Genomic DNA, 24,283 nt, shown 5'->3' on the forward strand with positions numbered 1-24,283 from the left:
GAAATATGTAAATATTTTATTACTTAGAAATATTTATTGGCACAATATTTCTAAGTAATGAAAATATGTTTTAACACTGAGTGTGACCTTTTGGGAAAAATAAAACTGTCAATTAACTAACATTCAGCTACAAAAAGAAAAAAAAACATCCAATGTTTAAAACGATGTTTATGTCAATGTTTGTGTGTGTATGTGTAGCTTTTCATGTGAGTTTCATAACGTAAAACAGTCTAAATTTTGAACCTTTCCCGCTCGTTCTGATTGGATAGATATTTGAAACCATGGGGAAATTTAGAACGTTCTAAACTACCTTGTTAAGAATGCGGCATTCTCACCATGGCAACAGCATAACTGCGCTTAAATTCCGTTATGACTTTTGTTTTTGTCCTAATGACTATTACGACTCCGTTTGAACTATTTCTTTGATGCTCCTCCCCTTTTTTTTAGACTTAGGAACGTATTTTGTTTTTCGCGGATAAAACTTTTTGTTCAAAACCGGTGATCTCACCCCCCCTCCTCCTCATCCCCCCCCCCCGAAGAGATTCGCTTGATTTAAGACCGGCTGTTTCCATGACGACCTCTGATCTTTGCCGTTCTCTGAGGACGCCGCACTGCCTTAGACGGGTGAATCCGTAGTGAAAGTGCAGTTTCTTCCGCAGTGCTGTTTCGACCATGGCACCGACTCGGTTGCCGGTTTCAAAGCCCCCAGTCACATCCGGAACCAAGAACCACAGAACAGAGGTGAAGGTACGACACCTAGCGACCACAGCGCACTACCGGTAGAGCGGCTGCGTTCACGTTCTTTGTCGAGTTAGCGCAACGTGTCATTCATAACTGACAGCTACTAACAAAAATAATAATAATAATAATCTTCGCTGTAGCTGTTTTATGACACATTGCCTCTTACAACCGCACTGAAAAGGTAAAATGGAAGAGAAAAACAAACACATTGTCTTGTTGATTTGGAATTTATTTGGACCCACTCTCAAAAAAAAAGTTTTTTAATTATTTCACAAACAACAGTGAAAGTCAACGACATAATGTTTGATCAGCTTACTCAACAAAATATTGAAACTGGCGATAAAAAGTGACTTATGCGAGATATTTCAATTAGCCTAACAGGTGTTTGTAATCAGCAAAAAGCTGACGTCACTGTCTTTTAAATCAACATGGCTGACATTCCGCTCATCAGGGACCGAGTGAGCCAGATATAACCTGTGCCTAGCAGAGGAGTCCGATATAAAAACAGAAGTCCTGCTTATGTAAATGATGGCTCACGTTATTGTAACTAATAGGTGAAGAACTTGACCTTTACCTAAAAAATTAAAATAAAATAAAATAAATAAATACATTTAAATTGCAACATTGACAATGGTTTTTAAAAATATTTCTGCCATTTATGTTACAGAGTGATTAATTATTCACATAAGAAAACGAGACAAATTGTTCAACTGTGCTTTTTTTAATAATATTTCAAAACGTTTGGAGTTATTTTTTTAATGTTCTTAGGCGTCCTATTTTGACCAGTAGTGTGTGGATAGCATTACTAACTGTAAAAACAAGCAGAGTATTCGCTGCTGAGGGTAGGCCACACCTAAACTCTTAAGACGTATAAAAGGTTGCCAACATTTCTAAAAACGGGATATTCTAAAACAAAGAGCTCAAAACATTAATGTTTCTGTTATAAAATAAATTTGGCAAAATGTTGCAAGGTATTTCTTTTTGTTTGAAATGATGAAGGAGCAAAATGACAGCTCGCTCCTTTGTAAAGGAGCGGGAATGAACGCCTGCCAGAAAATACAGTTTATTTTTAAACAACTGTTGTGGCTCCTCTGACAACAGATTTGAACACCTCGCTGAATGTTAAAAACAACAACTCGGGAGTCTTCTCCCCACAATAACAGCTTGCACAGTTTGGATTTGGTACTTAGTGCAACCTTGACGCACTGAGCAGGTGTATTCACTTATCAAAAAAGAATGGATTTTTCTAGTTTTTAGCAAACTGATTTAAAAAAATTTTTTTTTTTAGTGCACCTCTTAAGAAACTGTGGATATTTCAAAACCGTTTCTAAGTATCGCATTTTAAGCAAATAAAGTTACATATCACTTAAAATCGAGCTAAAACTTCCACCATAAATTGCACACGGCACCACCACAACCCAGATAGAAAAATTATTCTCAGTACATCGTGAGGTTTACCCAACTGAAGTAAAATAACCCAGGTAATCGGAGCCCTTTTGCCTATGTACGACAGAAGTCAATAAAAATCAGAACATTAAAAACTTGGTGCATGGCTTCATATTGGTCCGTAGCTCAGGTCAGCCCAGCACACTGGATCATACCGTTTATAGAAGAGTTGAGGTCAGTGCTTAGAAAACAGTAGCAGCGTTATCATTCGGAACCGTCTGTGGAAAGCACAGTTTGCTGTGGCTGTCCAAACAGACCATTGAGAAAAATCTGTCAGAAAATACGTACAGCACAAAAAGGAGTGGTGTAAAATTAGCCAATTGCCAGTTTGGTCAAAACTAGCTTAGTTTGATCTGTTCTTCAGTGGAGGAAGCGGCTCAGGTCCTCGTGAATCTCAGCCTCATCCCACGGCCCGTGGATGTTGTCCTTTTGCCTTTGCAGCCTGACCAACAGCAGGGGACAGATTAACGTGACACTAACTAAAGCCAGGGATAAGAGCATAGCTCCCCCAAGTGACTGGGATCCCAGACCCCCTACTCCTCCGACACACACTCCCACACACACCCCAGTAAACTGGCTGGGCGCATTCGCCCTTATCCTCTGGAGCAGACAAGGCCACAGGGCGAACACTAGCAGTGCACAGGTGAGCATGGCGAAGGTGTGCAGAGCACCAGGTAACCTCGAGGCCAAGCACACAGAGGCAAACAACGCAGCGTTCAAAGAGAGGCTGCCCGGGGGAGAGGGGTGGGCGTAGGGAAACGACACCAAGTGGGCCAGCAGCATCAGAGCTGACATGGCATATACAGTGTCCGTGCTAACAGACTCTGTTAATGTTTTGAGAACTGGCGAGAAGCCGAAGGTGAAGGAAAGGAACAGGACGGCGCTCTGTGAATCCGCCAAATGTGTGCGGTGGTCACTGCAGGATTCAGTCTGAGAGGTCAATGCTTGGTAGAGTCCATAACCCAGGAGGGCACATGTGAGACTGGTCCAAAACAAAGTCTCAGGAGCAAGGAGACCCTGTGAGAGAAACAAAAGAACAAGATGTCGACCAATCAGAGATTTCCTTCAGAACAAAAACAGTATGAAGTTAAAAGCTGTTCTACAGGTGTACCTGCTCCATGTAGAGCCAGAGGGTGATAAAAATGGCCACACAGGACAGTTGCTGTCCCACAAAGCCTGCTTCTTTCACTACGGCCCAGTAGCGGTACTGCCGGATTCCCTCGTTCCGCCGTAATTCCTCCAGGAACCTCTGGTCCACGTAGTTGTCAGGAAACGGCTGCCGTTCCCACAGCACCTTCCGCCAGGGCACAGATTGACTCAGGGCCCCATCTGGCCCCATTGCCCTCTTTACCAAACAGAAACATACAGAGAGCAGTATGGTCAAAGTAGCTATTACTTTATTTTTTCCTTTTGCAAAAAGGCAAGTAAAGTGAACAGCTAACTAAATGACAGCTAAATTTAATTACTTTAGATATCTTGGACACTTCTGTGGACGGACACACTTAGTGGTGTTTGTTTGTTCTTCACCTACACACCCATGAAGCTCTTAATCAATGACCCCCAAAACACACTTTGCTAAAATCTGTCATGTTATGTGTATTTTCACCAGCCCTGGGAGAAAGTTTCTGTTTGTACAACATACTCCATGGATGTAGGAGCACCTTTTAAATAGTTCATTAAATTAGACAAAAAACCCCCCCAAAAGACTAATATCCATATTGGTGGGAGTCGATGAAGGGTTCTCGTTTAAACCTCCCTTCATTGACCACTAGGTGTCCTCCTTGAGCGATGTCATTAAGGGTTGAGTAATAAACCATTTTATGAATGAAGTGAGAATCACTTCATGCATGGCGGGGCTAACAGCTACGGTTGGACTCACAGGCAACTCTTGTCTACCTGGCAACTGTTTTCGAGTTGGACCCAAGTTCTTTAGAAAATTCTTGAAAATCCTCTTGATGTAAAACAGTTCAAAACGATCAATGAATATATTTTATAATCAAATCTGGCCATTCCAATTTGTCCTGTATGTTTAATGAAGAATTCGTTAATGAAGAACTACATATGCTATGATATTCATGTAGTGTTTTGACATGAGGTCATCTAACTGGGCGTGGTCATATAGAAAATATGGGAAATGCAAAAACTATGGAGCATTTTATAAATTTTAGAAATCGGTCTATTAAAGTTCAACAAAAAAAATAAATAAATAAGTGAAGAAAGAAAAAAAATCCAAATTCAAATCGCTCTTAGTCTGAAATAAAGCAATAGGGACAAGAGGAATACAGATAAACACAAGTCTTATAATGTCTTTTATGCCTTCTGGGAGGTCACCAGGGTATTTGTACTTGTGTTTGTTTTGGGTAGAGATTTTAGTTTCTTAAAATGACGATATAAAACAAACAGTCAAACTAATAGAAAACCAAACAGACGGCAAGTTGCTGCTTCATAGACGAAAAGAAATCTGTACTTGAAATGAATGCTAACGCCAGTAGCTTTAACGCCAGTGAAGCATCCAGGGATATTTAGCCCAGCAAGCGAATTTAGTTTCAAGTTATTGATAACTTTGGAAGTAATTTAAGAAGTTGTCATTCCTAATCACTGCTACTACTATTAAAAGAGCCAAGTAAAACCTGGGACGTATAATTAGTGTTTTCTGTTGAATTGATGTGAAGCTGATCAGGCTTGATGCACAGGCTCTTCCGGTTTGGTGTGAATGTAAAACTAGCCTTGTTCTACTGAACACGCATTTAGAGATACATTCAGATATATTCAGGGTTGGTTATAATCCTCCTGTAGTTTAATATTATCAAATCGTTATCCACCTACCTAGGCTGGTTTTATTCGTCGCTATGGGCGCAGACGCTTTCACTTCATCCCCTGATTGTCCCGGAAGTAAATCAGTCGGTTGGTGCTCACAGTGCCCCCTGCTGTTAGAGGTTGATAAAGTAATTAATCGATTACTTTTGCTCTGTCCAACTCCAGAAGTTTACTCATTAATGGTACTCATTAATTTATTTGATAAATGAGTTGCTAACTTAATAACTACGCGTTTATTTGATTATATTTTAAATGATTTTGATCCAATGTAGCACAAGAAATATAGAACATCTATATATTATATAGTATAGAGTACATGGCAGTTAAGTTTTAATTCACATTTTACAAATGTAGTTCATTTCAAAATGATTGACACATCTATGTCAATACAGTTTGATTATACTTGTATTTGTTCATAAATATGTAAATAAAATTGCATTTCTAATTCTGAATATTTGCCAGCCATTTTCTAATAAATTTTATGTTTTTGTTTGTTTTAACAAGATGTCTGTAATAAATATACATAGCCCATTCTCCACTGAACTTTTAAGTCGGAATGAACAGATCAGCTCATCCCACAAAAGGTATCCTGATATTTTTCAGCTTACAAGTCTTACAGTTAAGAGGGCTTGTGTTCTACTATTACACATTCTTGTGTTTTATACAGCTTCTCAGAAACGAGATCTATCAGCAGGCGATATGAGGAACTGCAAACATCCAGAACAAAGGTAAGTTCTACCAAAATCCCAACCCAATGGATAGAAATCACTTGAACATTTTAAAGGCTGTTAATGCTTGAAACTTCTCCAAAGCTTCTTAATTAGGATAATTATTCAAATAAGAGTGAATCTAATTAATTGCTAGTAATTCTAAATGCTTGATGGTACTTAGCAACACCAATTACTAAACTTAGGAGACACTTTTTCACCAAGAGGGGAGTTTGTTTAAGTAGTTTTATTTCATCTTACTAAACACAGTTTTAGCTGCTCTTTGCAGTTACTGAGATTATCTCTTTTTTTGATGATATGAAACATTTAAGTTTGGGGGGAAAAAAACCAAGAATAAATCTATAGTTCATTTATTTCTGTTCTCGGTATGGTTCACCAAATATTTCTCCACTGCACTTTTACCTTAAGTAGTTTTTTTGATTAAGCCAAGATCACTATCCTTGAAGAAATCTTTTTTTTTTTTTTTTTTTTTTTTTTTTTGCTGTTAGCTCTACTCAGCTCTTAATTAATTAGATCACATTTACCTGAAATATAGTAAAAAAACAATAAATCTGCCACAAAGAGAGATCCAGTGGTGATTGTATGCCCGTTTGAGAATAATTGAAGGTCCTTAGAGTTTCATTTTAGAAAAAAATAAATAAATAAAATACTCCAGACATTTACTGGTTTGCATCTCCATTTCACATGACATATATTTCTTTCAGACGATGTCACACTTCAACAGCGCTTCCAGGACTTCTTCATCCAGATGGTACCAAATAGAGGGTTAAGCATTATAGATCAAAATGAAAAACATTTCTGACATGAACTACTGTGTTTTGCAAGGATTCGCTGCGCAGAAGGGCCGTCTTCTGCTGCACTGAAGAATTGTCTGATCATCTCTTCTCTGCAGCTTCACTCAAAAGGAAAAGCAGCTGTCCATTAAAGCTTTTCTCTCTACCAGTGAACCAGAAATACTTTATTCTGTGACATTTGAACTACTGCAGAATCTCTTTAGCAGTCCAGCATTTTTAAAACCTCTGATCTCAAGTTTAAAGCGTATTTTTCATGAGATAGCAGACAAAGAGCTAAAGAGTAGAGTAATACGTCATTGCCCCTGTTGCTTTTGCTGCTGCACACTACCACCTAGCAGGCAGAAAGAAGCTATAGGACACTGTTCTCATGCTTACTAAAAAGACAAATTTGTTTTTAGAAATATTAACAATTGCAAAAACAACAAAAAAAAAAACAAAACAAACTAAGACAGCCAAGGAGTGACAACTAAGTAACCATCGATAACTTCTTTTTTAAAGACAGCATCTCTGTTGAGCAGTTCACTGCAGGCTATACAGAGTAGATACCCTAACTAATTTTTAAACCATAATTATTCGATTCTTGAATTGCGATGCTCATGGTGGCAACATGCTGATGGAGCTCAGCATGTGTAGACATGCAGTGCTTCAGTAACATTTAAAATGTTTCATAAATATTGTTTAAATCTTCAAAACTGTGGGATTTTTACCAAAGGTCCCCTTAAAAAAGATCTGCCTGTGGAGACACACAAGGAAACACACAGATCAGAAAAGATAGACTTGTTTAATTTAGACACATCTACAAGTGCAGGACATTGGTGGAATAAATGCCATGTTCCCTCAACCTGCCTCCACTGCTTCATCAAAATAGTAGAAAATATATGTTTTAAAAGAGTAACAGAGTACTTTATTCCTTCTCAGTAACAAAGAAATACTACTGGAAATTTTTAAATCTACTATGATTGCAAAATCATTTTAAATCAATCTTTTATAAGAATACCATAATCTTAACAAACATATCCACACAGTGATGAAAGCTGAGCAGATGAGCGCTTCGTATAGATTAAAGACAAACAAAAGGGGAACAAGTTACCCATTTAATTTGCATAATATTAACACAGCTAGTAAATGTTTGGTGTTATGCACTTTAAACATAAGGCTCTGAAGTAAAGGCCTGATCTCATGATGTGTCTTTACTCTTATAGCATAAGTTATTTAACAGTGAAGTCAAGTATAAAGAAAACCTTTAGGGATTTTTTTTTTAAATCAGCAAAATTTTAACAGAGAAAATGCAAAAAAAAAACCCAAAACAAACAAAGACCTTCAGTAGGTGGTCTGAGATGGACCTCTGTTCTTCGTCTAACCCACCTCCAAAGATCCAGGGCCCAAAGTCAATTTGTTAAAAATGTTTTTCAAAGGCAGTGCAATAATCATGACAGTTTTTTTTTTTAAGTATAGATTTAGCACAGATAGAAGCATCTAAGAGTATGCTGATGTTGTAGAGGATCATGTTAAACTGAGCAGGTGTGGCATTGACCTTCCAGGTGTCAGTCACACAGAAATAGCCCTCTGTCACTAGACAGACAAGCGGACCCGCCGTCTTCACAGAGTAGGTGGGCTGTAAGCAGACACCCACCAGCAGCCACAGGCCTTCACAGCAGGACGTGAAGGCCTGTGGACGCCGCGGACCCCGTCTCATCCGCTCCAGCGCAGCCCCACCCCACTAATCCACACACCTGACTGTTCGGCAGCTGTGTGGGAACAAAGCACGTCTAATTTTCAACAGCATTCATACTTGCTGCCAACTTCACAGACCTCAGAGATGAGTTCAAAACTGACATGTAGATTTTTTTTCTCTCTCCAGAGTAATTAAGACATGCTACCAAACTGTTTGGCAAAAATAAGTTATCCCAGCAGCAAGTGACAACTTCAACTACCTTCACTCAGGAAAAAAAAATAAAAATAGCGAGACAATATTTGCAAATTGGCCACTGGCCTGGTAACGCTCCTGCTCTAGTAGAAAAGTAGTTGCATATCGTAAACTTGTTATGACGTGTTGTGTAAACCACTACAGCAGCTAAGAAGGACCTTAAAACAGTATAAAGCTATAAAGAGAGAAAACATTTTTCTTGTAAAAAGGTTGTCGAGTGGAGGTATGGCTAGTCGACACTTGTGATCCATTCCCAAGCTCCGGTGGACAGAAAACCTGAAGCAACAACAGTGGCCAATCAGTCCTGAACCACTATTGGTTTCTGCAAACATCTGAAAGACAGAATGATGCTGAGGAAAACAAAAACAAACAAACAAAAAAAGCGTCCCTAATGTAACTGTGTTAACGTGTGTTAGTTTCATGGTTTGTGTCCGTCCAGCCCCAGGCGACGTTATGTGCGAATTTTCCTCTTGTCCTCGAACAGTGAGCGGACTAAATAGACCTGGACGGCCGACACCACCATCATCACGACGAGGTTGACCACCGACCAAAAGTTCACTCTGTCAAAGTTGCTCTCTTGGAGGTTCCGGTCGCGAGCCTCAAACGCCCGTAGCAGCGTCTGGATCTGCGCACTTTTTCCCAGGCGAGACTTCACGTTGTTGATGGTATCCTGGGAGACAGAGGATGAAAATAAAAAAAATCGTATATACATAAAATTTTTGAAGGAAACAAGAATCACTTTCACGAATACTTTTTAAGAGTGCCATGTGCATTTATGTTTAGCTCCCTTCACTCTGATGCCACTAAATAAAAACCCAGAGGAACCACTTGCTTTCAGATATAACCTCATGAGTTTATAGTTAAAGTTGATAAAGTTGTGTGCACTTTAATCCAGGTATAAATCCACCTGGATTAACGAACAATTAATGTTTGTCGACATTGGAAACCAAGGACGGCAGTAGATAAAGTGATCCGTATCACCTTATAAGGATAAGTTTCCCGTTCAACCTGTTCAACTTGTTCAACCGGAACAGGTTGAGAAACGTGTTCAACTTCGCTTATCCAACATCTTACCAAGTATTTGTGTTCTAGTTTCTGGTGCAAATATCTTGGCACACTTGGAATAAGATAAAAATAATTTACAAGTTACTTTTGAGCAAGAAACAGGAGCTTGTTTTAAGTCAACAATTCCTTAACATTGATAAAACAGTGCTAGTTATGAAATAATCTGGAACAAGACATTTTTGCCATATTTGAAATTAAAAATTGCTTTTCCACCAGCATATTATGTCTCTTATATCTAGTACTTTCTCAAAAAAAAAAGAACGTTATTGACTTAAAACAAGCTCCTATATCTTGCAGAACATGTACACGAGTTAGTTTTGTCTTATTTGTCCTAAAATATTTGCACTAGAAACTTGACCAAAAATACTGGGTAAGACTTTGCAGGTTTGTAGTGCATCTGCAAAGCAAAGCGGGGACATGTTCCTAAGCAAGCTGTGCAGTCGGGTATGTTCCTTCCTTTTGTAAGAAACTTCCTCCACATCTGGAAAACACGTTTCCTGCTCTTTACCACGTCATGGCTCTGTGACTTCTGGCAGAAATAAGAGCCATTTATAGGGACAGGGCAGTGCTAGTCACTGTGGCGAAACTAACAACAAGCTGTGTGTTCGTGACTCTCTCTGTTCTTGTGACACGCTGAATCTCTCAGGATGCTGCTTTGTGGGGGAGTTATTGGCTCATTAATGGGACTGTGTCAAGGCAACAGAGGGACAACGTCTAAAACACTCAAGTGGAAATATAAAGGAAAACTATGCATGTCAGATTTTTGATTATGCTACTGAGATCAGACGGTTTAGAAACATGTTAAACTATACGTTGCGTGAAAATGTCTGCCTCACCAGAATGTCCTCCAGCTTCATGTCCAGCGAATCTGTCCCAATGATGTGCTCCTTCCAGTTGTCTGGGTCTTCCTCCTGATCCATGTTGTCCAGGATCAGCTCGAAGAAGACGAGCTTCTCGGATATGGAGCTGAACGTGTTGTCGAAGCAAAACGCGTAGTCCCCGTCCTCATGAGCTTCCACGCTGCAGGACAGAACGAGCTGTAAGGACATCTGGCACGTGCAAAATAAATCAATGGACGTGCTGTTCGAGACGCTCACGTGTGGACGCCGTCTGACTTGCGCTGATCGCTGAAGAGCAACTGGCCGGAAGGAGAAGAGATGGAGAAGTCCACGTCGAGACCGGCACCGTCTAACACCTGTTGATGGTAAAAGAAACGGCCACAGATGTCACCAGGGCTCAAATACACAACTTACCAGGAGACAAAATAGTTAACTTGTCAGTATTCGGAGCCTTGCAAAAATATTCATACTGCTTTAACCTTTTACATGCGCTCATATTCCAATCGTACAATTTAATGTACTTCATCAGGATTTTGTGTGGTAGATCAGCATAAAGCGGTGCAAAACTTAAAAAATGCAGGAGAAATAACAGGTTTTAATATCTTTTTGCTGATACATTTCTAAAAACTGTTCTATGCAAAGCCCCCTTTAATCTGATATCCCAAAATAAAAACCATCACTTCATTTGTAAATATTGTGTCGATTTTGCTTTAACACAACTGTTTACTGGATATTTTGACAGAACAATTATTAGGCATATTCTCCACAAATCTTACCTTTATGGTAAGGTCACAAGGAGAAAACCATTATTGAAAGAAACCCATAAGAAGCCCTGTGAGGCTCAATTTCAATTGATCATTTGTGGAAAGGCTTGAATATTTATTCCAGAACGGGCATAAATGTTATTCTCTATTAGTTTAAAGCTGATAAGAGACATAAAAATTTTTTTGAAGCTGTAGTTTTGCAAAGTATTGACTCGGGGGAGCTGGATATAATTTTTTAATATTATTAACAATTTGAAAACCACAAATGATTAAACTACTGTGCAGTTCGTTGTGACGGTTTCTCACATGAAATCCCAAGAAAACACATTAATGTTTGGGTAGTAGTGAGAAATTTATAGGAACAATTCAAATCATAAATACATTTGTAAGGCACTGAATATACTGTAGTGAGACGTCACCCAAATATGAGGAGTTATAGTTTTCCTCATTTTAAAATGAGGAAAAACTCATTGTGAAATGAGTTTCAAAATGAAACCCTCAGTTAATCTTAAAAGCTACACGTTGCAATGGAAAACTGCTAGGAATGTCCATCATGGCCAGACAGTCAGATTGCTAAATGTTTGTGCACATCGGGGTCAAACAGAGAGATTCCTTTTGGGCAATAATTTGTGCACTGACAGGCAAAACTGGTTCCTGACTCTATGAAACGTCAAGGGGTGAGCCACAAAGCCAACTGGTTCAGTATTGTGGGTAACAGACAGTCCAATATTTGTGTATGACCTGATATTCAATCTCCAGGGAGGCCTCTGTCTTCATGGTTTGGTAGAAGCATTCCTTCCGGCCAGCAGGTAAGCTGAAGGTGAAGTCGCTGTCCATAGCCTGGGAGAAGGAAGCCAACACCACCAACCGGTCCGAGAGCAGCGAGATAAACACGGACAGCAGACACAGAACCATCCGGACCGGCTCCATGCTCATCGCTGTGGTCCCGAGAGTCCAAAAAGCTAAAGTTGTGCTTCAGCGGCCAAACGCAGAGTCACAGGGATGAAGCAAATACTTCGGTGAAATGTTCTGACGTTCACCCAAAGTTGACTTCTGTTGAACTGTGCTCAGCCTCAGCGCAGACTGCCAGCGCGTCAGGACCCCGCCTGATCAGAACAACAATTTTATGTATGGCTCAAATTAATATCCCATGAAGCTACAATAAGTTTCAAAATATGTCCTACTCTTTTTAGTCGATATGTTCGGATAATAAACAAAAAATAACTCTAAAAGGCAGCTTTAATGGCCTTGCTCGAACTGCATTGTGGGATATGTCGTTTATTTGACAGACGACTTAATTCGATGTAATCAAAAATAATCAAAGCAAAGAAAATTAAATGTTGAACTTCGACGCTTTACTTCGGTGTTGATATTCCAAATTTGTTTGTACCTATAAACTTTTAAATTTGTCACATTTTTGCAGTGTTGGTGTGCCAAAAGCCTCACACTGAGCATGCGTGACTTCTTCCGTAACCCGCAAGGGTGAACGTTTTTAAGCCTTTTGATGTTTCGTTGTAAATTATTTTTCTGTCATCTGTTCTTATCTCAGATCACAAAATAACAGTTACATTCACGAGCTAATCAAAGTCAATATCTCTTCTAAAATGTTTCATGTAAATATCCTTTGCATGACCCTTTTCATATACAGTTTAGTTTGAAGAGAAGAGGATCAGTATATTTTAGTTTTTTAATGTATTTTGAGAACCACAAATCAATTGTAATATAGGGAGTAATGAATGTTATTATCAGTAAATAAATGCTATTGACTTTACAAGCAAGATTTGCTCAGAGTTTGTCATAATCTTCTGTAATAATAATAAAAAAATTATTGTGGAAATGATATATAATTAACTTATACGTTTGCATTATAATCTATCACCATATTTTATTTAAAAAAATACCAATCAAAATACCAACCACACAAAAATAAGCCGAAATACAATGACTATGATGGTTTGTTTATGGGAGAATGTGCAAAGTAAATATGAGAACGAAGGGACAATTTGGCAACGCTGGTGCACAAAATGGGTCAAATAACAAGCACACGTGTAGAGACGATGTTTTCTCTTTGCAGTCATAAAATTAGTTATTTATGGTTAGGCTAAAGAAGCCACAGGTAAAGAGAAAATTCTAGAGAATAAATATCAGTCTAATTTATACTAAAACACATTTTAATTTAATCAAAGGAAAATAGTTAAATGAATTTATGTTTTAAGGACATAAATTCCGATAACAAACAAAAAACAAGTGAAAAAACAAGTCATTTCCAACGAAACGTAGTGTTATTGTGCAATAAGATGAAATATCGCGTGCTTTGCTGATCAGTTCATCAAAAAGCGTGACGCGTCCAGTCGTACAGCCACCAGCTCATCCTCAATTCTGGAGGCGGGGCTTCTTTTCAAATACGACACAACCAAGTCTCCTATGATTGGTCAATAATTTCCTTTCTGTGATTTGATTGGTTATCTTTGGGGCAGGCGTTACATTACCCGGAGCACGGCAACTCGTCTGTAGCAGTGGCTGTTGAAACTGAAAAGGAGGCGGACGAAAGGTCCGTGTAATGAATTATACTCCTCCTGAAGTGTGGGTTTTACCTTCAGGGCATCGTGGCTTGCTTGTGTCCTAATTAAGGCAGACTCACGGCCAACACACAGCTGGTTTTCGATGTATTGTGCAGCCGCGACAGACCAGAAACAAACCAAATAGCGAGGATGTCGGTCCCCGCTGGAAGATAATGAAGAGGCTGCGCGTTTTGTTGGTGTGCCTCATTGTAGCTCTCCTGTGCTGGTAAGCTTGGCCTCATGTTTTCACCCAGTATTACAAAATGTTTGGCAAATAGGCGTTTAAAGAATAGGTTGAGCGCGTTAAACACACATTTGTGCTCGGGCATATTTGTTTATTTCTTGTCTTTAGCTGCTCAATATTTACCAGTATACATGTTTACTGAGACGAGCCACCCCTGCTACATTAGCTAACAATATATTCCTATTTCATTGTGCTGGATTCAGTGAATGTGTGAGTTTTAAGAAAATAACTGACTTTAGTTGTGCTTGTCATCGTAGCTGACCCCCTTTGCTGGTTAAATGGATGTGTTTGTGGGGCTGGTGATGAGGCCAGCTGTTGATAGCAGCTCAGCTAGCTAAATCCAAGTTGGTCAGTGTTGACATATGTTACCCAGGAGGACTCATGTAGGTTAAAACAAATCAAAGAACTATGCTGCACATTTAATTTTTTACTAGTCTGTAGTTTAAAATGGCCAAACAAAGATAACTTATGTTTATTTTTCTTAGCTACATACAAAATATCACAACACATACTGAAAAACTATAGGAATAAATCAGTGTATTGTATTTTTTGGTGGTTATAATATTTTTATTGAATCATGTAACTAGTTTTGCAAAGATCAGAATCGGGCCATTTTCTTTTAATTGACATTACCTGTCGATTGCCAGGATAAATCCCAGCCTCCCCCAGAATAAAAAGCACCAAATCTAAGAATTTCCACAATTTTATTTACTATAAACGCACCATGACACAGCATGCATGGTTTTGAGTTGATTAAAAACAAGATAGATTTTGGTAACTCAAATAGTTTGAACATGTACTGTTAAATATGAAGCTTTGAACTCAGAGAAATGATCAGTGTTGTTCCAGGTAGTAAGTTTAACTAGTAACTGGCAGGTTTTAATTAAAAGAACAAAGGTAAACCGAGGCCTGTAAATGAGTTGCATACTTGAAATGATAAGCTTTTGCAGAAGTATAAGTTTTTCTTTCATAGCTCTAACACAGCTCATGCATTTGCTTAATCTTGGAGGCACGCAGCAGGTAACAATGTGCTGGGTTTGTAGAATTAGATTAACAGTCCAGCTAACATTCCAACTTTATCTGGATTGTTTGCTCAGGACAGGCAAACTATCCCATTGAACTGTACTTCCGATTCGATCTGCGCTGGAGATTTTTTTTTGTTTTAGCCTATTGTAGTGTTTGTGTTTGAACATTTGAAAGGTTTGTTTCATCCGCTGTTGAAAAATAAACGGCTTATTTTTCTTTTTTGCTGTCTTTAACTGACTTCCAAGAAAATTTCCAAATTTCTTTTAATGTCCAGTTTTAGAACTAAGTTTGTTTTTGTACACATGGCATCAGACTCATTTCCTCATTTCTGAGGCCTATGGACAATACAACAGTATTTGGCTCATTTCCTCATTGCCTTAGAATCAGACTTTTAGTTTTAATATTTTATTCATTGTGCCAGGGATTAGTGTTTTGTAAAGCCATCATTAATAAATAAAACCTTTCCTAGCTCAGGAAAGTGCAGGACCACAGCAGCAGAAAGAAAATTCTGTTTGGTTCTGTATCTGAAGGAAATGAGAAACAGAATTTGAGTATTATATATTTAGTCTTCCACGTAATCGCAAAATATTCCTTTAATGAATTCATTCCAATTCCTTTAGATCATTGTTTTTAAGAAGTTTTGTGAGATGGCCTTTGATTACATCTTTTTAGGTGAGATGTTTTGTAGAATTCAGTAAAATATATATTTTTTCTTTTACAAATATTTCATTCTTCAGTATTTTTTAATCCTCACCTATTCAGCGTTTTTAGATGGACATGTTTGTCTCAGAAAACAAATGGTGCAGGAAAAGTCTCAAGAAAAACCGAGCGCAAAAAGAATACAACAGACTTTTAAGGCAACGTTTGCTTGTCAAAATCATTGGTGCCCTCTTTGGACTTTCCTGCGCAGCGCCTAATGGCTGCGCTCTGACATGTTCAGCAGTCATTACTAATTCAAACTCTTTTTAGCATGCTGCTGTTGGCTTCTCCTCCCCTGGTGCCAGCTTTCAACAAATTCTCTGTAGGAGCAGGGAGAAAAACAAAAAAGGGAATGAAGTCCTTCCAGCAAAACCTGGGGTTTTCAAGCATTTTCAGGTTTGAACAGCAGCGTGTTGTTTAAAGGGTGGTGGGGAAGGACCACTTGGAGGTTTGTCGTAGCTAAGCTGTTAGCATTAACCAAACAGAGCTCTAAACCAGGGCTAACGCTGAAATTTCTGGTGTCTTACGTGCAACAGACTGCTTTCTGTCATGCTACTCCTCTACTCTCACGTTGTCAGCACAAGAGATCTCACTGCTTCCACGGCATGCTAGCGCCGGCTGTTGACATCAGCGCTGTTGAGGCTCTGTGTGAATGTCTTTGTGTGAAGGTGCACATTTCCAGCCAGGTGCATTGTCGGTAATAGTAGGTGTCTTGCAAACCTAACCAGTAACTCTATTTAAAAATTATTATTATTATTATTTTTTTTTACTGCATTGTTTTTTTTTTTGGCAGGTTATTACTGTTTATGTTCTGAGAAAGCTAGCATAAACACACAGAAATAAAAAAGGAATTAGATCGTATTGATAATATTTTGGATTTTAAACAGAGGGTGTCTTTATTAGCTCATTTGTCAATTTTCCATAAGCGCATTAGAGTCACAGTCATTGGAAGAGTATTATTATGTAATGTGATTGGATTAAAAGATAATTCAACAGTGGGTTGATCAGTAATGCTCCCTAGACTGTGGATGGTTGAGCAAACACAGGCAGAAGAAGATCTGCAGGAATCTAGAAAAGCTGAATTTCTGAAGGCACATGAGTCCTTCTGTTATCTAACTACTAATAATGATGATTACTATGGTTTTCCATTTATTAAGCATGTTTTTTTTTAAATTAACACCTACTAAGTTTAGTTGTATGTTTAATAAAAAAAGAAAACAATTTTGTGGCACAAAATAGCTTTTTGCAGCTCTGCTCTTTGTAACGTCAGCATAACAAGCTGGTATTAGCTGGTTAATTAGTCAGTCTGCTGTTTAGCGGATGTGTCGTTTGTATTTTGCCACCTTTGAGCTCCTTTGGACCAATAAATCACAAGTGAACACCACAAAATCTTGTGCAAAATGTGAATGTACAAAAAAGAAAGCTAGCAGTGCAAGATGACGAAACGTCATCCGACATCCACTATGAATGTGTTCCTAAAGTTCCTTTAAAAATATAATCATGGATGAACTATGTATCTGTGTTGCTAGCCAAAAATATTCATCCTAAATTAAATTGTATCTCACCTTTATCGCCTTATGTCTGAGTTTTGTTAACGCTTGTAGATCCTGGTGCTGTTTGGTTGCTCAAACCAGTTTCATCATTACGTCATTGCGTTTACCTGTCAAGGTGGCTTTCCCTTGTGGAGGTCAATCGAGGCGGCCGTTAGACTACGTGGCTTAACGAATAAGAGGCAGAACAGAGGCAGGCTGACTTTAATACTTCTGCTACCAATGTCTTTGTTGTTATAATAATACAACAGCAAAGTATACAATATAATCAGAGGTGGAAAGCAAACGCCTTAACCAGCTTGAAGTGTTTTGTGTAAGGGGATAGTAATGCATTTTGGAACTTGTAAGGCAATGGACTATTGATTTATAGCATATGTCCATGTTCATCTTAACTCGACCTTTATCGAGCTTCCCCAAGTTGTTGTTGCTTTTCTCTGGTGTTGTCCACTTGAGGCGACTGCTGTCTGTTATGTAAAGGTGAAGGAATTTGAAGGCTCTCCTTTGTGTTAATCCTCATTTTAATACAGGTTCATCAAGTGCAGATTTTATCTTCCTGGTTTTGAAATAACACATTGGTCAGTGAAAATAAATTCACTTGATTAAATTATTTTTTATTTAGCCAGTTTTACCTGGTACTCAGTCATATGAGATAAGGTCATGCATGTTCTGAATTTAAGCTAAAATAAAATAAAACAAATGCATTACAAGGGTTACTCAAAACAAATATCTGATATTGGGAAGAAAAAGTATTCCTCTAAATGTAATGAATAAACATTGTCCTTTATACATTTTATTTTAAAATGTATGAGATAATTTAAAGCACTTGTAACTCTTGCTGAGAAATTTAGAGCAGTGGAAACTTTGTGAAGTGTTAAATCAACAATCCTGTGGGGTGTTTACCAAAGTAATGTAGCTTAAAAGCCTAATATTTCTCAACTTCTTCTCACGGAGAGCTACTTATCTGTTGTCCAGTCTCTGTTATTACAGCCTTAGGTTCAACTCTGGTTTGGCATGTCCGGTCTTATGGGATGAGACCGAGCCGGTCCCGACACGGGGTTTTGTTCCTGCCCACTGGCCATGGCGGCTAATGAACACAAAGAGCTTTCTTGCCCCACTTTTCGCTGCACATTTCTGATGCGTTATCAAAAGCCTTTTCAGACAAGGCTTCAAGGCTACAGTTACAACTCAATAAAAGGCACATGGTTTGTCTCCAGCTCTAAAAAACAATGTGAAGGAAGTCTACAAAGCTACAAAGTTGAAGGAAGGTTTCTCACTTGAGGTGTGATCTGCAACTGCACCTGGAAATGGCCCGGCTTTTAAAAGAAATCGCTCTTGTTTTTGTTCAAGTTTAAATAAAAAGACAGAATCCTCTCCTGTTTCTCCCTTGCAGAAAGGTGATATTTTTCTGGGAGTAGGCTTGCGTTTTTAATTGAATTCAAGCTAGTAGCCTGAGGCTTTGTCGGTGGTTTACAAGAAAAATACTTCTGTTTGGTTTGCTCATGAGTCATGCTCAGAGGGTGGGGAGTGTAATTTTTAATTTTTTTTAAGGTAATGTCATAAACATTATCAAACATGTTTGCCTATATGAGAAGAGGGCACAACTCAGGACAGAAACTGGATGAATAGAAGCATTTAAATGTTTTATGATCAATTGTACTTATCATAAAACATTTAAAGGCTTTAAATGTTTTAAAGCTTTGAAATGTTTTAAAACATGTTATTGTTCTTTGAGAACATTTCTAATATTTAGAGGCAGTGAGACTTACTTTTTTTTTCATTTAAAATTTCCCCCCTTCATTTGTTTTGTTGTTTCATGTATTTTTTCAGCTTTGGCAACTCTTACTTTCAGCACTGTATATTTTTCCTTTTTTGGTTTTCCCTGCAGACGATTTTTGTATCTTTTTTTTTTTAATTCATAAAAAAAAAAGCCCCGTCAATGGCGGACCCATGGAACAACTAAAGAAAATTGTGTACTGAGGGAGGGATGTTCGGCTGGAGCGTTTTGCATAAAACATTGAAGCAAGATGCTGAAGTGACTGGCTATAATTTCTAGATTTCACAGATGCCATAATCTGTGAAATCTAAACACAGATTATGGCATTGTTTGATTTGTTAAATTAGAAAACAATTTTTAAAAAGCGATCCAAAACGGTCTGTGGTGTTCAGATCCAAAATGTGAGCCTTCAGTATTTATTTTAAATAACTTCATATTTTTTGTTCATGTGAATCCATAACTCTGCTGTTTGGTAAAATGTGTCAAGTTGATTTTTTATTTTTTTTTTTTACATTTATTTCTTTTTTTTATTGTTCGCCGGCTGTCTCGACAGTATTGTGGTATTGATGCTAACCCAAACTAATCCAGACGAGGACTCTGGCTTCTGCTTTCAAACTGAATCATATCACATGAATGAATCCTCCCTCCCCATTGTTCTGCTCTGATGTTCCCAACATCACATTCCCAGGCCTGTTTGATTCCAGTCTGACTGGAACCAGTTAGATGCTCCACAGCACTACACTGTAACTTATTAGCATAGATAGATAGAGACCCACAGTTACAGTTTCTCTAAATTATAAATTGCTCTTTTTAATGTGATACCACACATAAAATCCAGTGATCCAATGGCCCTCAGAGGTCTCTTAATTGATGGAGTCCATCTGTGTGTAATTTAATCTCATTAGATATTTGTCAAAAGACCACATGGACAGAGGAACGCAGCAGGCAGATCAGGGATGACATTGTGGAGATGTTTAAAGTGTGACGTATTAATTTACAACCCCACTGTGCTTTAAACACCTCAGGGGGCACCACCACATCTGATGTATGTAAATGGAAAGAGTATGGCAACATGTTGTGGACATGGCCATCCACCCAAAGCCATTTTTCAGAGAAAACCTTAACAAGTCTTCAGCCAGTGAATTAAAGCAGGTCAGCGTTCATGGGAAGATCAATTGAGTGAAATGTGGAGCAATGCTGGAAGGAGCCTAATGGAGGGTGTTGAAAACTTGAGAAGGAGGTTCACCTTCCAGCTGGACAATAAACACGAACACAGAGCCAGAACTGCAATGAAATGATTTAGATCAAAAATATATTTACTTGTTTGAACACTCCAGACTTAAGTCAAACTGGGAATCCGTTTGACTTAACGGATTCCGGTGAAAACTTGCCAACATTTCCTTTTGTCCATTTTTTAAAAATTTTTTATTTAATTTCCCTTTGGGATTAGTAAAGTATTTTTGAATTTGAGCTGCTTTGGAGTGCAGAATGGACAACGCTATCAGTCTGTACGTGCTCAGAGCTGCACAACGTGTTTCTGCAGAGGAGCGGCTCTGTAGAAACAAGCGCTACACATTTTAGACGCCCCCAAGCCCCGAGTTATAACACACTGTGTACTACTTTGGGTTGGTCTGTCTCGTAAAATCTCAATTAAATAAATTGAAGTTTGTGTTTGCAATAGGGCAAAATGTAGACTGTATAAAGGGATACAAATGCTCTTACAAGGGACTGTAGATGGAAGAATATAAACACGTTCAATGTGATCAGACTTTTTGTTTGTTTAATAGATAACTGGGTAAGGCTAATTGTCTTTACGTGACATGTAAATCTCCGTCCTCTCCGGTCTGTGTTGTTCTGCTGTTCGTCAGAAGGATTCTGGCTCGTTAGCTTAACAGGATCCATTGCCTTGTTGTTCGTCACCTGGTGACTTGACCCGGTTGACGTTGGCAGGAGTGCAACCAAACAGAGGTGTGTCTGTTCAGCGCTCTCAAAGAAAAGCTTCTGCATACATTTGGGAGGATTTGTGTGTGTCAGAGTTTTTTGTAGTCAGACAGAGATTCTTGCAGATCAGATGACCTTACAAGAGGCCTAAACTATAGTGTATAAAATTTGTTGGTGACCTCTTAATATTAAAATGTACTTTTATTCAATTCTTGTCTCCCATTTATAAGAATTAAAATCAAGTAATTTAATTTAGTCGGCAGCTGACAAGGTCGTGCCGATGCACATCTTTCTCTTTTTGCCTTCCAGCGAGTTAAAAATAGAATCTCTCGCAACTTGAGTTGTAAGCAACACAAAACTGTTGTTACAGACGTAACATTAAAACAGTAAATCCCACCACTATTGTAAAACGTATAATTTTTTTTTTAAAGTCATGTTTTAAAAATATATCACTTAATTTTGCATGCAAAACAACAAACTGTCTGGAAAGTGTCGGCATCCTTTTTAAAAAAAAGGTGTTTGTTCCCTTTTAAGCAAATGAAGTAGTTCTAAAAAAAACCCCTGTGTTACGTTTAGTGGGGAACATCATTTGCACAGTCTTTTTCCGGGTGAGTGTGCATGTCCATCTGTGCTGAAAGTTGGTGCTGAGAGCAGCAGGTTTTGGTTGCGATACCTCGATTTAAGGGAAACGGGAAGCAGCATCTTATTTTTTTTGGTGTGCATCCTAAAATAAGGTTTAGTTTGTTACATGAAGAAGTGTTTTTCATGTCAGTGGGGTTTTATCCTGGCAGAATACGTATTCATATTGAAATACAAGTTAAATTGTGATTTATGTGTGTTTTCTGGGACATACTGACATATTTTTGGCTCAAACATTGACTTTCTGATCGGTAAAGTTATTTAGCTTTCTATTTTGGAGCCTTGGGTCAGGAACCACCATGGGTCATATTTCTTAATGTGTCCTGTTGCATCTATTCCTCCAATACAGCAAGTCAGCACAAAGCACCGAACTACTTATGGAAATAAGCTCCCAACTTAAAGTCAGATATTTGGGGGGGAAATGCAGTTTTCACATCATCACTGAAATTTGTAGGGCCAATATTTATTGTGATTAAGGAAGATTTATTTTTCATCCTGATCCATAAAACTGTACAAATGCGTTGGGGTTAATGAACAGCCAATCAAACATTGCTTGCAAGTTGGGATTTTCTTCAAAATATTCCACAGCTTTCATGAAAACTAACGTGATCATTTCATTTTTTTCAATATTCCAATAATTGTGACATATTGGTGCTTAATAGCAATTAGCATAAAATTATTGATCTCTTTGCCTGAGAAGTTTTATTTTTTAAAAATCTTTTGACCTTCAACAAAGTGAAAAGAGTCTGGGATAAGGTAGAGTCAGCTTCGCTTCTTGCACCAGAGCGGCGGCGGCCTCAGAGCGGCGGCGGCCTCAGAGCGGTGGCCTCAGAGCGGCGGCGGCCTCAGAGCGGCGGCCTCAGAGCGGCGGCCATGTGGGCAGCAACAGAGCTATTTGCCAGTTCGGCCACTGTCTCCCGGCTGCTATGACGACACACAAACGGGTGGGAGGATTATGGCGGATCAGCAGGCTTTAAAACAAACTGCTGCTCTACATTGTTTTCTGCTTCGATGCGGGAGAAAAGCAGTCCTGACTTGCACACGCATATGTCCAGTCGTCCCAAAGCCGCGCATTTTCGCCTCTCTCTCTCCCTCCTCCTTCAAATAGTGATGGCATGTTTTTGTCTGCTGGCCAGATGCAATGGCCTACTTTGTCTAGGCAGGCCTGGCACGTCTCCCTGCTCTACAATCCTCGTCTGCCCGCATGGATCCTGGATTGTCTCCTGTTCTCTTTTTTTATCTCTACCATTGCTTGCAAGGATGTAAGGCTTGTACTTACTCTCACAGAAAAATAAAGCCATCAGCTTGACTCCTTTGTGCCTCTTAGTTGGCATTTTTTGCCCCCAAAGAGATGACGTTCAACAGCTTGAAATCTGTCTTTCTGGCAGAATTAACAACATTCTCGAGCCCCTAACTTCACATGATATGATCAAAGAATATGCCGAGAAAACATCACAAGACTCTCCTTTCCATCAGAACACCAGACTGCAGTAATTTAATTTAGCTTTTGTGACTGCTCAGCTTTTTGATGCTTATCGTTGCATAGATTAGATTAAATGATTTTTATAAACTTTTTGTTTTGTTTTAGCAAAGCGCTGACATCAGGTTCAGGTCATCAGAGGTAAAGAGAGCTCCTTATTTGCTCCGGTTAGGTTACCACCAGTGAGAGTTGCAGCGTAATGCTTTGACAAATGGGTTTGAATGAGTGGGCAGAATTACAAGGTCAGCTTAAAGTGTCACGCTGGTTAAAAATAAACGTGAAGACGAGCAGGACCCGAAGCTATCAGCTAGTTACATGTTTGCACACTCGTTGCCTTTGAAAACTTGCATGCGTCAGGAAAACATCCTGCCTCCGCATGGATGAAAGCACACTTTGCATGTCGGGCAGCTGGCGGCGATTTTGACTTGCTGCGTCACAGCCGCTGCTGCTTCATCTCCTCTGCATCAGGGCTGTGAGCCGTTACGGCGCACGCAGGCGGTTTTTACTATGCTCCCTCATTTGTAATAGTCTCTGAGCCAGAAGGAAATGCGAGGGGCTTTGGCTATGTGGACCCAATTCGGCCAGCGTATCAGAAGTCTGCAGCCAGAGAGCCTTTTGTAGCCTTCACAACAGAGCTTAAAAGCTGAGGGATGTCTTTTAAAATCCCAGGGTTCTTCTCAAGAGGGACTGGAAATGGGTCTGGAGACCAAGTGAGGAAGATGCTGAGTCATTTGGCATCCTGCAAGCTTGACCCTCTGTTTGCATAAAACACAAATATCTGCAGTAATAAGAGTGATGTGTACATTTCTTTAACTTTCTGTAAATACCAGTGTTTAAGCTGAAAGTAGGTCATGTTGCCCCCAAATACGCCCCCAAAGTAGATGCTCTCAGATTGGCTCCTGGGTTTTCTTTACTCCTCCTCCCTTCACTGACTTTCCTTCCTTCTTTTTTTTTTTTTAAACCCTCTGTAGGAATGTTTGGCTCTGAGGGCTTTCTGTTCATTCATGACTGTGACGTTAGGAAAGCCCCAAAAGAGCAGGCAGCGTGTTTAGTTTGGCTTGCATGTATTTGCGTAAGCATTTTATGCTTTTGAATTAAAACCTCTTTCTAATGTCTCTTTTTGCCCATGTCTATAATTTCAGTATGAGACTGTGTGACTGATAAGGTCCAGTTAAACATTGGTGCATGACTCCCATCATAGAAGTCCATCATATTTGCATTTGTCATCACGGAAGTTCATGAGGATGC

The 24,283-nt window shown here is 39.0% G+C and overlaps 3 protein-coding genes across 6 annotated transcripts in view; 1 reads left to right on the top strand and 2 right to left on the bottom strand.

Annotated features, from left to right (window-relative positions):
* Window positions 1-919: 919 nt before the first annotated feature.
* Window positions 920-5,203, bottom strand: pigc (phosphatidylinositol glycan anchor biosynthesis, class C). The gene is made up of 3 exons (XM_055044578.1): window positions 5,014-5,203; window positions 3,299-3,532; window positions 920-3,204 (listed from the first exon to the last, which is right to left on the bottom strand). Exons 2-3 carry the CDS (start codon window positions 3,524-3,526, stop codon window positions 2,548-2,550), a joined length of 885 nt encoding a protein of 294 aa, XP_054900553.1. The 5' UTR covers window positions 3,527-3,532; window positions 5,014-5,203; the 3' UTR covers window positions 920-2,547.
* A 2,085-nt stretch (window positions 5,204-7,288) lies between these two features.
* Window positions 7,289-12,228, bottom strand: tmed5 (transmembrane p24 trafficking protein 5). The gene is made up of 4 exons (XM_055044606.1): window positions 11,863-12,228; window positions 10,616-10,713; window positions 10,355-10,538; window positions 7,289-9,123 (listed from the first exon to the last, which is right to left on the bottom strand). Exons 1-4 carry the CDS (start codon window positions 12,055-12,057, stop codon window positions 8,905-8,907), a joined length of 696 nt encoding a protein of 231 aa, XP_054900581.1. The 5' UTR covers window positions 12,058-12,228; the 3' UTR covers window positions 7,289-8,904.
* A 1,412-nt stretch (window positions 12,229-13,640) lies between these two features.
* suco (SUN domain containing ossification factor) overlaps window positions 13,641-24,283 on the top strand; it is a 37,873-nt gene continuing 27,230 nt past the window's right edge. For all 4 annotated transcript variants that reach the window (XM_055044421.1, XM_055044430.1, XM_055044438.1 and 1 more), the window contains exon 1: window positions 13,641-13,908. In XM_055044421.1, the coding sequence (XP_054900396.1) occupies window positions 13,856-13,908 (53 nt within the window). In that variant the 5' untranslated portion in view covers window positions 13,641-13,855. The remainder of the gene's footprint in view (window positions 13,909-24,283) is intronic.

Source organism: Poeciliopsis prolifica, unplaced genomic scaffold (genome assembly GCF_027474105.1).
Source record: "Poeciliopsis prolifica strain line A6 unplaced genomic scaffold, Auburn_PproV2 SCAFFOLD002, whole genome shotgun sequence".
NCBI classification, from domain to species: Eukaryota; Metazoa; Chordata; class Actinopteri; order Cyprinodontiformes; family Poeciliidae; genus Poeciliopsis; species Poeciliopsis prolifica.